This window comes from Crassostrea angulata, chromosome 4, assembly GCF_025612915.1.
Source record: "Crassostrea angulata isolate pt1a10 chromosome 4, ASM2561291v2, whole genome shotgun sequence".
Lineage (NCBI taxonomy): Eukaryota > Metazoa > Mollusca > Bivalvia > Ostreida > Ostreidae > Magallana > Magallana angulata.
Window position 1 is genome coordinate 29,228,894 of NC_069114.1, and position 15,180 is coordinate 29,244,073.

The following is a 15,180-nucleotide window of genomic DNA, read 5'->3' on the forward strand; positions in this document are numbered from 1 at the left end:
TATATACATGTATACATGATGGGTGTTTCTTATTTTGTATCGACAGACTAGAATAACTCGTTGACTGAAGTTGCTGTTTGGCTGTTGCTGTGAAGATCTTTTTAATTTTTTGTTCTAAATGTAACTGCATTTAACTGTCGATCTAAAATATATAAATATACAAATATTGACAGATAAAATTCATATAAACCCAACTAATTGACCGTAAACGCACATATCGTTCTTACTTTACTAAAAGAATTTAAAAAAACACAACACTGGTCGACACTAGTATTTATCGTTGATAACGTTGCTTAATACCTAATATTATTTGAATTGCTCACAGGACGTTAAAATTGTGTAAATTACATAAGAAAAAGCCTTCAAACTCTTTTTTATGTTTTATGGAAAAGGGGGAATGAACATTCGGGTTACCACCTTTGAAATTTAAAGTGATTTATCAAGATCTTCGCCTCAGACACATCCGTATTAAGACCAAACGACAGATGGCAAGCGAGAGTCACGTGATTTCGTGTATTTACAATCATGCTTTTTTTTTGTCGATGTCTCTCTTTGTGAAGTATGGCGGTGTCTCGGGGTGAATGAGCATTTTGTTGCTATTTGGGTTTTCTAATTATTACTGCGTGAAATACTTCTAACAACTTTCCCCGCCCCTTTACAAAGATAACCACGTGTACCTATTCTATCTCTCCAGCGCCATAATAATAAGCGACACCATTGGAAATATTCCGCTTCTCACGTTTTTGTGCGCACACCATTGATAAATACTAAACATGCAGCGTTTAGAACAAAACCAAGCCTGTTAGCATTTTTTAGCATATGGTATTTTGCTCTCAAATCATCTTCGTTGTAGTTTATTCTGTACATCTTTTACATTTATCTACATAGTGTTAAGATCTACACAGAAACTACAGACATCGAACTTAAAATGAATGGATGGACGGAAGGATGGGTTGATTGAAAAAAAAGACAGACAGACAGACAGATAGATAGATAGATAGATAGATAGATAGATAGATAGATAGATAGATAGATAGATAGATAGATAGATAGATAGATAGATTAGGTAATTTGAATCTAGATGTATAAATCGTTTGTTGGGTAAAATAAAAAAATATCGCACTACGTTAGGAACATGATTGTGAGATTTTAAAATTCATAATCAGGAATTTGCTTTGTTAGAAATGTGCATCTAAACAAACTGAAAGTAATGAACTGAATATGAAGCGCTTACGTGATAAAAAATGTTTTTAAACTAATAAAATCGTCATTTTGGTGAGAAAAAAGAATAAACATATGGATTTTTATTAATGGCTTGAAAAATATTTTGCCTGTGCCATTTAATGATAATAATAGAAAACAGTTTTCTCTTGTGGGATAGCTACTGTGCATAGCTACTGTATTTTAAGAATACTAATACATACGTAAGTGTAAACGTATGGGCTTTTTGATGAGTTGGTCGCTAACACCTTTAAGTTTCTTTTCTATCGGATGAATAATTCATCTCCTCATCAAAACCAGCAATGTGTGACCTCATCGGCTTAATTCCTTCTACCCGAGAAGTGGAAGAAAATAATTGAATTATTGATGACAAAACACCGTTTGTAAAGTGCTTAAATACCAATAAGGAATTGAAAAGTACCAGAACTATCAGCAAATCTACACAAACAACTGGCATTTTCATTGCAGAATAATTACAAGATGGCGGGCGTCCTGCAGTTATTTGACAGACATGCTTGAATGCTTCGGAACGTGTCCCTAATATTACGGCTCACTTTTCCCGCATCAATAATGGATGAGCAGGATTTTGTACCTCAAGCAGTGCAGCGCCGAGCTAACTAACTTGCTCTCGAATCTCCTCTGAGCGCACGCTTCTGAGCACATGACTTCAAACTAAGTGTTTAAGCTTAACCATATGGATGATGTGCAAAATGCGACATCTTACGTCAACGAACAAAAACAACCGAAAGACGCATGTGTCCGTCATACGGGAGACTATGACATGTCTACTAATGCCAAATGCACGTATAAATATTTCACTTTGAACATATTCTGACCAAGAACCAGAAATACTGAAGCTATGTCTAATTGTCTTATTCATTCATTATGTAGACAGAAACAAACAATTAACACGTGTTGACGCGACTTGCATGCATCAAATAAAACAATTCATAGCCAGTGAGTGTTCTTTGGAAATATGGTTGTGTTCGTACAACGACTGACTTAACAACAAAGCACTACGTTCTAACCATTCATGAATATGTCTGCGTACGGTAATACGCATTCTTTGAGACTTTTAAGGAGGTTTTGCGGTTAACAAATTACCTATCCGATTTACCTAAATGTTCAAGATTTGATTCTTTGGACTTCTAATAATAATTAAGTTACACAAAAAAGATAGAAATACTTTTTTTTATCTAAAAGAACGATTCTTTTTCCTATATCTTAACCTCGTCTATAGATAAATATTGTTTATGAAAATGGCTACGACATTAGGCCCTCTGGATCATCCAGATAAATTCATCATCTAACAGTGTCTAGTGCAGCAGTGTTTTGTGTTAACGTTTTACCATATATGATCTTTAAACTACTAAATTTTCTATCATGGATTTTTCGTGATCGATTGAAACTTAAAGCTGCGTTGAAAACAAAGAATGCACAAACTGGCGATGAATATAAAACAACGATATTAGTTTCTATATTTGGAAGAATTGACTCTTCATTTTCTGAAACGTACCGATAAACAATTACCATAATTCAACACGTTGTTCCGCTTAATATAGATGCGTTAAAAACACTCTTATCGGGATGTACATGTAAATCTAAATTATTGCTTTGGTGGTTCATTTATAAGTTATTTTTATCTGCGGTTTAAGCTTACTTCAAAACTATAGCTTAAACCATCAAGAGTTACGTTCATGCAAACTTGAAAAATTGCTGAATTATTGGGCACAGTACCAACCAATAATTCAATTTTCACATTTTTTTCTTTGCATCATGCTTTCTTGGAAGTGCAGATATTGTTGTGAAAATATTATTATTAAAATATAAGAGGGTAAATATTACATACTGGTATTTATTCTGAAAACAGTTCCCTTCGATGTAAAAATAACTACATGTATTGTTACACCCCTTTAAAACAGTAACTATATACATGTAACTCTATACAGCAGAAGAAGACGAAGACTACATACATAGAGAAATGAAGATTATGATCTAAATCATATTAATCAACATTAAACTGACTGTGAGTAAAATTATCATTTTTGTTCGTTGGTTCTTTGTTAGTGACACATGCGACGTTCCCCAGCTTTACATATTTTTTCTTGATAGATTATTTCTTCTTTATTTGTATTTAAACATTTTCATGCCCAGGGAATTCACATTGCATTACCAGGCTATTTTTGGAGTTAAAATATTTTGAATTTGTCTTTGATTTAATACCATTCAAAATGCAACTAAATGCTTATTAAAACAGTCATATATTTGCAATTGAAACTTTATATCCAAATAGAAAAAAAATATTATATAACATAAAAAAATAATTTAATTACGAAGTGGAAATCTTCAAAATGCGGAGATAGGCAAAAAGAAAATAATGAAAAATAGGTCACGTCTGACCTTAAAACTGTCTATTTTTGGCGATTTATTTACGTTTAAAAAACTTCTCTACACGCTCATATTTGACATTTTTTTATGGAGTGACATTTCAAAGTTTATCTAATGGTGCATGTTGGCTATATATCTTGGTAAAATTGGGCTTTAATTCTTTCCAAGAAATATGTTATTATATTTATGGCCTCCTTAAAAATGTTTGTTTGAAATTGCTGCCTGGGGGTTTCGATACCCGGGAGGGAGGGAGGGTATTTTTTTTTTTTTAATTTTTCAAACTTGAAATTTAACTTATTAAAACTAAGTAAAAAAAAAAAATAAAAGTCTCGATGTAAACAAAAAATTCTATATTTTTTTGCTAATAAAATTTTATCAGCAGGGGGTATTTCAATAAGGCGGGAAGCAATTCCAAACAAATAAAAATTTTATTTTGGCCTAAGAAACAGAAAAGAAAAAAGAGAGGTCAAAGTGACAAGGAAGCCATAGACGGACAACCGAGTCCTAGTTACAGGTAAAACGCGATGCAGGAAGGTAAAATAAGATATATACAGATGACAACCATTTGATGAAAAGAAAATCCAAACCATTTCCAAATAATACAAAAATTCAAGATATGCTCTGTCTCTGTTCCTTGTCGAGAAATTCATAGATAAAATCTCAATTATACATAACAGAACGCCCCCTGCAATAAAGAAACAAACATTTCCTTTCTAAATACTTGCTATCGTAAATGATGTATTGTTTCTCGCGGAGGTTAGAAGGTCAACAAAGAATTCTTCCTCAAACTTTTAAACATGATGATTTTGGTCATAGAATGTCATTTAGTAAAGAAAAAGTCCAAACATTTTAGTTTTAAAATTTTAATATTTAATGTATCTTTATACAGAGCTCTTCGTCCAAAGGAGATAAATATAGTCCATAAATGAGCATGACTATCCAGCCCTCTTAAAAGAAATAGTAACCAATTGTAATGATGCTTTAATTGTTTGAAAAATACCAGCGTAAAAAAGTAGAGGGTTTTTAGGCAACAATTCATATTTAAAGAGTGACGGTCACCAAAAAAAACCACTGTGTAGCTTTAATTATGAAAATAATAAATGCACACATAAAACATAACAAACTTGCATCAGTTTATCTATAACTAATGTTTTGTAAATTCAAAAGACAATGAAAAGATGATGAGTTATTCGTAACAGTAATTGAGAGCATTCAGGATTCACTTAATTTTTTGTAATATTCCATGATAACTGATGCTGACGAACGAAATATACAAAAAGTACATTTATCCCTTTATCCATTTATCCTGAAAATGTCAAAGTACATGATGCATTTTTAATTATACAGTTTTTATAACACTTGAATTACAGGTAATATTTTTCTTCAGGAGGGATACCTTTCGAAATCAGGCACGTAATCGGGACATTAGGAATATTTTCCTGTATATAGGTGCAGCTATGCACCTGTTGTTGTTTCTGACAGGTAAAACAATGATTACATAAGCTACATTTATAAGGTCTGGACACCAGTCTCTTAGCGGAAGTCTGTACGCGCTCCGTTTCTTGTTTTACACCCTCTATGTTGACTTTATTCATATTATCATCGTGCGCTTGGGTTTTCACGTAAGACTGTTCTTTGGTATGTTCTTTTTTTCTAGAAGTGTTTTTTGAAAATAGTTCGTTTCGATTTACCATGTTTTCGTATTTCGCAACAATTTTTGTATGCGTTTTGCTTTTCACAAACTGGTTGTGGCGCTGCTGTTTGGGAATAGTGTTTGTATTTCTAGATGTAGCACTCTCTGAATCGGAGAACTCCTTCTCTTCCGTAGACTCGGAAGCACTATTTCTTCTGGCGTGAATCCGCTGGTGTCTTTCCAAGTTACTTTTATGACTTGTTGCGTAGGAACACGAAGAACAGTGGAAGTCCTTTTGACCGTTATGAACTGAAAGATGTCGACGAAGGAGAGCTTTCCGACAGAAATTGCGATTGCAGATGCTGCAGGAATATCCCGATCTATGGTACACATTCACGTGCTCGCGAAGCAGAGCTTTGGATTTGAAAACAATGTCGCAGCATTCCAGAAGTTTGGAAGAGTCTTGGTGCATGGTCACAATGTGACGTTTCATATTGTTCTTCCGGTCTGTGCTGTATTTGCAGTGAGGGCAGTGTACTTGCTTAGTTCCTGATTCTTTAACATTTTCCATGTCATACCCAACCTTAATAAAGATAATGATTATTTTTCTTAAAGCACCTATACATTTTGTAGACAGAATTTGGAAAAGCAGGCATTCTTCTATCGAAAAACAATAAAATTAATTTAACTTACCTGTACGGCAGGAGAACTGGTAAATGTGAGGACAAAGAATGAGTGTTTCATGAGAAAATGGTTCTTCAACTTTGTTGATGCTTCTGATGGTAAAAAAAATGTTTATTATATTTGTAGAAAAAAATATGCAAATGCACGGTATGTAAAAACCTTACCCTTTCGCCGTTGTTTAAACTTGCGCGATTGGATGATTTAGATCAGAGGAGGAGTTTAAATCAGCACTTTTATGAATGAAATCCATCTCGGGTTTAAAGGTTGTGGGAAAGTCAATCGATAAATTTTATGAATGAAATAGGGGTATCAAGCGAAGAAGATTATGTTTGTCTTCACGGTCGAGTACCCACGCCTGTGACGTCATAGACGAGGATACTAGAGACTATCAAAACTTCACCTGCCCATTCAGAATTGACCTCGAATTTTCTTTCTTTACTCGCATTTCATTCATAAAAGTGTGACACGTTCATCAAATTTAATTCATAGTCCGTTCGTCGGCCGCCATGGCTGATAACGAAATGAAAGAAGAATTCAATTAGCCCACTCCCCGGGGATCCTTCAGAGGTTATAAGACCGATTTTGTTATCAGACAAATTACGTTTTAAGAAGACGTTCACAAAAGTTAAATATGATATGATTGCATTGTCTTGTTAATTTTTTTGCATACTACGTTTTAAAAAATCTGACATTGATTGTTGTTTCTGAATGCTGGTTTCAGAACTTCTAGATTCCAGTATCCTTCTTTATCTCAAATTATCTTACTGATGACAGCTTTTTCCTTCATGTATATTGTTATGAGCTGCTTTAATTGATTCATCATATGCTGTTAAATACTGTATTTGCTGAAATGTCAGTTCAACTTACATGTGGCATATCATGTTAGTATATCCGATGTTTATTCATTTGCATATGGATGTTAAATCACATCGCAACATTTTCTTTGACATTGCCGGGATGTTTTAAAATTCTTCTTTGCGCAAACTTTTCCCATTATCAAAATCATTGTTTGTGTTTCTAATATTTTTATACTGAATTGTAAGCTTATACTAGTACCTAGAGACGTTAATGTTAAGACATATCAATGATGTATGCTGACAAGCCTTTCTGGTGAGTATGTTATCTTGTTAAATAAAAAAAAAAACCCAAACAATCGTAAATATGGTGTTTATGTATCTTTTGGAATATATTTCAACGTACAATCAATTTTTTCCCATTTTGAACATAGTTTAATTCGTCTTAAACTATGATTTCATGTTTAATTTGCAAGAAATAAAAATTAAGTACTCCAGATTTGTGTCTTCATTTGGCAATATGAGTCTGCGTTATGACATACAGTTTTCTGTACTGTATGTAAAATATGAATTTCGACTGTAGTTTTTTTTTTTTGTCCAAGAAGTTATGGTCAACAAAGGTTTACCACCATATAGTGGGTCTCAAGGAAAACAAGTTACAAATAATGATTTCATATCGGCCGACGAGTGTGATTTGTTTTTCCTTCTTCTCAAAAGACGTAAGAAATGCTAACATTTGATCATTCAAAAAAAACCGGTAAAGGAATGATTAACAACATTATGAGAGGCCTGGTGTTTTTATGTTGAAAAAACCGTGTTTGTTTAAAATCTTATTTCTTTCGTTTGTACGCTATTGATACAAAAAATTAATTTCCAAAAGCATACTTAGGATGCCGTATAATTAAAAAATAATTCAGATTTCTAATAAAATGTCGCATAAAACGAAATAATATTTTATTTACTGAGGAGTGTGCTGACAATACCAACAACGTTGTTATAACTACTGCCTTTTTTTAGTTGATAGTGCGTACTATATATTTATATCTGTCTACAATACCATCTGTATTGTTATAGTTGTTCTTATTTAAGTGCTCAAAACGCTTTGATGCTATAGGTACTGACGATGTTCGCTTTGTTGCAATATGTTTTAAAAAGATAAATTGTTTGTGGTGCTGATCATTAATGGAGTCAGTTTCTTTCAAAAACTGTTTACTGTGACTAGTAGATTCTTTTTTTTTAGATTTTTTTTAAATTCAAGAAATTACTTAACAGAATGAATACACTTTTTAAAGCTTTTTTCAACAAGGTATGTGTTATTTTGTATATGACAATTATATATATATAGAAAATACCGAAGGGGGGTCTTAGTAAATTCATAGAATCAAATTTAATTAAATATATACAACTAACAAAATGATAATTATTATGATTATTCACATTTGGCATTAATGGTTATCTTATGGGGGAAAAATGAAACTTTGATGTTTTATTGGCCTCATAGATTATACTCTATTTCCTTTACTGAAGCAGAAATGTGCAAGGCTCCAAGAATCCCAATTTTTTTCATGAGTGTCTACATATTTCTGAAGAGTCCCTTCATTTTCATTCGAGTGACATTTTGAACCATGTCTTTAATTTCTTCTTCTGTGCAAGTTCCCAAAAGGAAATACATGTACTCTTTTTCCAAGCTTCACTCAGAGGACCTTCAGGGTTTGAATGAACTGGGTGATAATCAGCTCTTAATGTGTTGTATGCTGAGTTTAAAGTCAACTCAGCTTCTGATAAATAAGTTTTCAGTTGCTCATGGCTCAGTAACCGTTTCGGCCATCTCTGTATATGCTGAGAGAACCAATTTGCCTCGAACTGCTCCGGTGTTATTGATGTAATAGATAAGACCCCACCTGGTTTTAAAATCTGGAACACTTCTTTTAAAGTTTTAGCAACGGTTGGAAATGAATTCCCGTCAGGGTCTTGTTCTAATGATGCAATACCTATAACATTTACTTGTATGTATTTAAGAGGGCTTAATTGTCGTGACCATCAGTCTAGTGAAACTATATTAATTTCATTTTGAAGGTGAACTTTGTATAAAGTAAGAAGAAAAACAAAATAGTAAGAATTTTTCTTTACTTAATAATAATTTTTCTGTAAAAATCTAATAAAATTTTGAAGTAAATCTGATGGTTAATTTGTTAACTACCTAATCTCCTTAAACATTGTACACATTCAAACCTTAATATTTAATGAAAGAATCGTCGTCCAAAAGGTGAAACTTACCAAATTTATCATGGCAGCATCAAAAGAATTGTCCTCATATGGCATGTCTGGCAGAATTACATGTTTGAATGACAGATTGGTGGAAGGAAGGACTGGCTGTAGCTTATCCTTAGCTTTGTTGAGCATACCCTCACTGTCATCCATTATGGTTATGCTCCGTGGCTCAAACGGAAGGAAATATTTTGAAAAACTCCCCGTTCCACAGCCAATGTCGATAATATCCATGTTCTTAGTTTTAAAAAAAGGTGACATCATAAAAACCTAATTTCACATGTTTATCATTAACCTTATTTTTACATAAGAATTTATAGAAACACATCTTTTAGCTTAACCCCCCCCCCCCCCCCCCCCCCCCCAATGGCACAGATCGCATACATTTTTAAAATACATAATGTATATGAGAGAACTGGCCACGATTTTGGTTTTAAAAATTTTCTTTTAACTCTACATTTGACAAATTTTGGCCGGTCATTAGAAATGACTAAAACGTTGAAAATAATTAAAAATAAAACAATAAAATCGTGTCCATGCACCTTTAAGTCTACCAATATATGTTGACTATTTTTCCTTTTTAACGTTTCCCTCTATTCTGTCTTTATACATACAAAAAATCTAAATGCTGGTCCTATTTTGACCCTCTATATACCAAAAACAACATATGCATGTAGTTGTAGTTATAAGATTTTTTGCAAGTAAAGTGGGGTACTCTACCTCTTATTTGAAATAGATAAGCTACAATATAGAATTTATTGCATGATTTGTAACTAATTCAAGTATTAGTAAGATAAAATAAAGAAAAAGTGTACTTTAAAGTGATATGATTTCCCAATATCAATACTATATTTTGCTAATGTAGTGAAGGTCATCTAAGACCTTCTATTTAGATAACAATGTTAAAGATAAAAAAATTCCTCAAACTGGTGTTTCTGTTTAAAGTTAAAAAGATCCTGTCATTTAGTAATGGAGAATTACATCGATAAGTAAATAATTATGTCTTAATTCTGTTTCTATTAGGTTAAGAAAAATTGGTCTCTAAAGACTCTATAGGAAAACCAGCGCACTACTTAATGAAGAGAACTTCATTATTTGAAATCCTTGAGACTACCAGATAGAATTTTCTTATACAATAGCTTTATGTATGGTAATTTATAATGAAAGAATAATGAAATAATAAATATAGAATTCTTTATACCAGTTCATAGGAATCCCCAATATGTTATTTTTAGATACGTTAAAAGAATCAAACCACATAGCCATTAAGATAAAGCATTTTAAACGTTGCACAAAAGTTTGTATTTGATTTTATTTACAATGACCAAAGGCCATAAGTATTTCCGTGTTCCATTGCTGTGCAAGACTGCAATCGTTGAGTCAAGTAATCCTTGGCCTTCAGTAAAGGAAGTATGCGACAAAAAGTCAACTTGACATTATTTGCATCTCCATCAATTCGTGTAAAAAAATGCCCCGATTCAAATGACTAAGCTTATATTACCTTGATCCATTTTTCTGTGACGGATTCCATCAAACTTTTCAGAATACATGCATCTGCAATCTTGCTCATTTTTTCTAAAAAGAAGAATTATACTATAGTATCATATTTCTGAAATATGAATTATTGACCATTCAAAACGAAAAGTTTTACATTTATAAAAAAAAATGTTTTAGCCATGACGAAGTTCCGTTTATATGCAACATTTTGATATTGGTGTTAAATTGCTGACATTCACATTTAAATACTGAATATAGTTTTGTTTTAATTTCTTTGGAACTTGATGATAACATTTAACGTTTAGAAAGGAAGGAGGATTCTCGGGAGATATCGTTTTAAAGAAACATTTACTTGACTTAACGTAATATATCCCTACGATTAAATAAACATTCAAGACTACTTGAAATAAGTTCTCGATTGGTTCCAATATTTTTTAAATGCAACGAAATCTATATGAGTGGATCATTTCTTTGAGGAGAACTGTTGGTGGAAAATTATATTTTTTAAAGTCAAAATTGATGTACAACGTCACCCGCGTGCGGATATTTCCTATACATTCACTTTAAGGTTTCTCCACCCTTGATGTTTTTATGGTTAAATCCGTGTAATATTTGTTTAAATTTGAAGATTAATATGTAAACATTCAAATTGAACTTAAATATGGATATGTTGCAAATACTTTGTTCATGCTGTAGAAGCTAACACAGGTACACTATCAAGGCAATTATAGCGACGACTGCTCTCAAACATCACATTTTTTTTGCTGGTTTCAGTATAATATAAAACAATTTTTTAAAGAAATTAATTGCAATCCTTTATTTTATGTATTTTAACATTTTAAGGCCATTTAAATTGCTAGTATGAATGCTATCACATTTATAGTACATTTCGATACAATTTTTCAACCCTGAATAAGTACAGTTTAGCAACATAAAACGTCTATAACTTTTGAAATAATGGTTCAAACTCACTGAAAAGTGGTACATTTGTAATTCATTATATATCCTATCAAAATCTGCAAAGAAATGTTTACCTTGCCAGGTTAAATCAATAAAAAATTATGAATTGTAGTCTCTGTCAACTTTTCCTATGTACCGTTTTATCAGTTTTTCATTGAATTCAGCATTTCAACTCCAACTACTCTTTATTAATTGTTAAACATTAGTGTCATTTCACTTTACATAGCTTAAAATTTGTTAAACACAAATGCAATCAAAAAATATTGGCAAAACCATGCATCACATACCACTAATATTATAACCGATAACGGTAAATTATTCCGGAAAGCCCACAATGACGTCATGCGACAACTGAAAGACCTTAAAAGAAATAATTATTCTGCTTACATTTTCAGTATGATTTTAATGACGTTACTTTCAAATGAACTCTCATACGTAATAATATATCTTATCTTGTTATTGTAGCATTGTTACAAGGAGCAATGTCAGAAGATAGACGGTTGTCAGCAGTGACATAACCATATAGATACATACATTTACCCTGTTGTAGGGTTAAAAAAAATAACGACAAATTCAAGGAATGTTTAAGTCGTGATCAGTTTCTTTTCACGAACAGGGCTGTCTTATATTCTTCATTTGTTTGAAAATTAGAGAAAACAATTCAAAAACAATACGAAAACAAACACCTTTAATACGGACATTGAGGAAACGATTTCCATTTAATAAAGATAAACCAAGAATTCGTAGTATACTGAAAAATCACTTGAAAATCTGGATATTTTTTGAAGATATAAAAACTGTTTTCATAAAAACAGTAGATGAAACAAATTCTAAACGTGCCCACAGGAAAATATGTTCAAGGTTGCTTAAATGCTTAAACAACATTTTATATTTTCGTTGAAATAGCAATGAAACTCTATTAAGAATTGAAAATGTAAATCACTTTTGATCTAACTGTTTGTGTTTTTACAACAAATCTGCCAAAATAGAGGAAAAATAGAATGACGTGTATGGAAACAGAAGATTTTTCAAATCCTTTTTAATCCAAACCAAAAAAATATGTAATGTTTCCTTATCATAATTATGTCTTTGCAGCTTGTATCGGTGAGTTAGTCTTAAGCATATTATTTAAAAACATTTATTAAATACTGTGTCATTTTTTATGATACCAAGAATATCTAATTTTTTATGCCTTTTTACCAGCATTTCAAAATCAAAACAAATCAGTATGATGTGAAAATTCGAAATATTTATCAATCGTTATTGTACTTTGCGAAAAATCTGACGTTATTTGAACAAGGGGAATTTTTCAGGTACCTCTTTGTTCTATTCAGAAGATAAATGCAATAAAAATACTTTCACGGTTGCGACTTTAACATGAGTCTGCTTATTCATCACAAGGCATTTTTACATATAAAAAAATTAATGATAACTATGCTAACTTTACATTTAATTTAATTTAATTAAAGAATGTTAAAATTCAACATCAAATATAAACTTTGCTAAACCGACAAACCTCTCTGGTGCCAGTGCTTTATCACGTTTGTCGGAGAGTGCACTGACTGAATATTGTGTAACCGGTATGCTCGTTTTTACTGCAGGCCACCTAAATATCGGTCATCGTCTGTGCGTTAAAATTCAATCTGAATCATCTCATATGGATTAAAAGGGTTGGATGGTCTTGGTCATATTTAGACTGTATACATGTAGATTGCATTGTGATCAACTTTATAAGAAGAGCTCTATATAAAAATATGGGAGAATATCAAAATTTGAATGGTAAAATATCGGGGGGAGGTCTTTACTAAAAAATAGTTTAAAATTAAACAATTCTTCCCTTAAATAGGTAGATTTGGTGGTTAATTTGTTGACTATCTAGTCTCCTAAAGAAGTTAAATACTTTTATTTTTGCGCATTTTTATAATGATTATTTGATTTGAAAACATGTCTATTTGTTTAGATATGAAATGCCAATTAGGAGATCAGTTGACCTCAAAGTTCTATTCTTATTCCATTTAATTACACGCGCATTTAAACTTACGAAGAAAGCATGGATCCATCATTATTTCAATCATACTTGCATAAGGGGCATTGGTCATTATCTATGTATGGAGTTCTGTTTGATGATCTCTGGTCTTCATATCAATGCATGACAAAACGTAGTCTCTACTCAAAATTTATACAACGTATTTGATGATACCTAGTCCCTTTATATATTTAACAATCAAGATACATGTATGAACTTTTGTTTCGATAGTAATATAGTAAATGTATATTGAAAAAAAAATATGACCATGCCTTCTTAACACAAGTCTTCTTTGTGCGTTTCATAATGTCTATTTGAAATTTGTTAATTTCTCGATTGACCTCTGATCATATAACAATTCGGCTCCGCTTAACCTGTACCGTTATCATAAATCAAGGCGATATCTTATCTTTGTGTAAGTATTATGTATGAAATTTTATTAATTTCACATTTGGGATCCGATATTCCATACTAATAAAATATAAGGTGACCCCCCAGACTCATTGCTAACACATTAGGTTACCTCTAGTCTCTGTTACTAAACACATTCTAATCTATCATTCGTTCAGAATATTAATGAGATTTTAAGTTTACGTATCGACATAGGCACGGATTCTCATATTACGGACACCAAATTTAATTTCCATTCGAAGATCTAAGATCAGCTTATATACATGTATCTAACTGATACAGAGACTATTTTAAAGATAAATCTATGCGTAGACCAGGTGTTATATTCCGATACAAAATTTCTGTATGTCATTAAATGAGTGTTTATCATAATTTGGCGAATAAAATTTGTAATTAACAACTCTATATCAAGACACGTTTATTAGCATTTCAATTTTGTCAGTGTTTTGTATCAAATGACATGACGACAGTGTTCAATATTTGACTTAAGTCTGAGATTGCTTCATGACCCTGGAGGCAGAGGTCACCGTATGTTTTGAATCGAAACCGGAGGTGACATGTACATGTACCTGGTTAATTCTTAATTTTTGTTTTTATTTTACAACAGCTTACACGTGAAAAGGGTATAATTCAAAATGACTTCTCATAGGGATACTAGTAAAATATTTAATGAACAGTAATACTTAATATTCAAAGATTTAATATCTTTTAAAAAGTAAATTGACTTTTTAAGCTTTCTTTGTAATTCTATTTCTATCGGAACAAAGTTCATCACGTTATTTTTAAAAAAGAGTACAAGAGAATTTTTAATGTGTCGATATATCTTCGTATTACAATCAATAAATGATTTTTAAAATGGTACTATAAGACAAAGGTTAAGTTAAAAAGGACATCGGATTGACTAAAATGGCCCCAGTAAAAATAATCTATCCCTTTTTTTAAATTAACACATTTTCAATAGCAAAGTTTTACTATTAATATTTTTTTTATTTTCAATGAAAATTGAAAATTTGATTTAAAAAGATCAGATCAAACATCATTTCACTTGTGTTTAAATATTTTATTCAAACATTATTATGATGAGCATTTGTAGTCAGTACCTTTAATTTCAAACACTTTTTAAACAAAAGATATTCACCACAAAATATAATTTATAATCGTCACAACCTTTCATATTTCTTAAGTTTATTTTTAAATACATTAGGATGACAAAACCGCTGTATTTAATGTATTTTTCAACCTTTGGAAGACAATTCACAATATAATATTAATAATAATGATAATAATAATAATTATTA

General features: G+C 31.5%; 1 protein-coding gene across 1 annotated transcript; it reads right to left on the reverse strand.

Moving 5' to 3' along the window:
- Positions 1-4,260: 4,260 nt before the first annotated feature.
- Positions 4,261-9,113, reverse strand: LOC128179502 (zinc finger protein 1-like). Its single transcript, XM_052846929.1, has 3 exons — positions 8,998-9,113; positions 5,936-6,018; positions 4,261-5,825 (listed from the first exon to the last, which is right to left on the reverse strand). The coding sequence occupies exons 2-3, from the start codon at positions 5,984-5,986 to the stop codon at positions 4,974-4,976; spliced, it is 903 nt and encodes a 300-aa protein (XP_052702889.1). The 5' UTR covers positions 5,987-6,018; positions 8,998-9,113; the 3' UTR covers positions 4,261-4,973.
- Between the last annotated feature and the right edge of the window lie 6,067 nt (positions 9,114-15,180).

Bases quoted from the DNA above. Each gene is read 5' to 3' on its own strand.
- LOC128179502 (XM_052846929.1), bottom strand. From the start codon at position 5,986: ATGAAACACTCATTCTTTGTCCTCACATTTACCAGTTCTCCTGCCGTA. The intron at 5,826-5,935 runs GTAAGTTAAATT...ATCTTTATTAAG, and splicing joins CCAGTTCTCCTGCCGTACAG to GTTGGGTATGACATGGAAAA.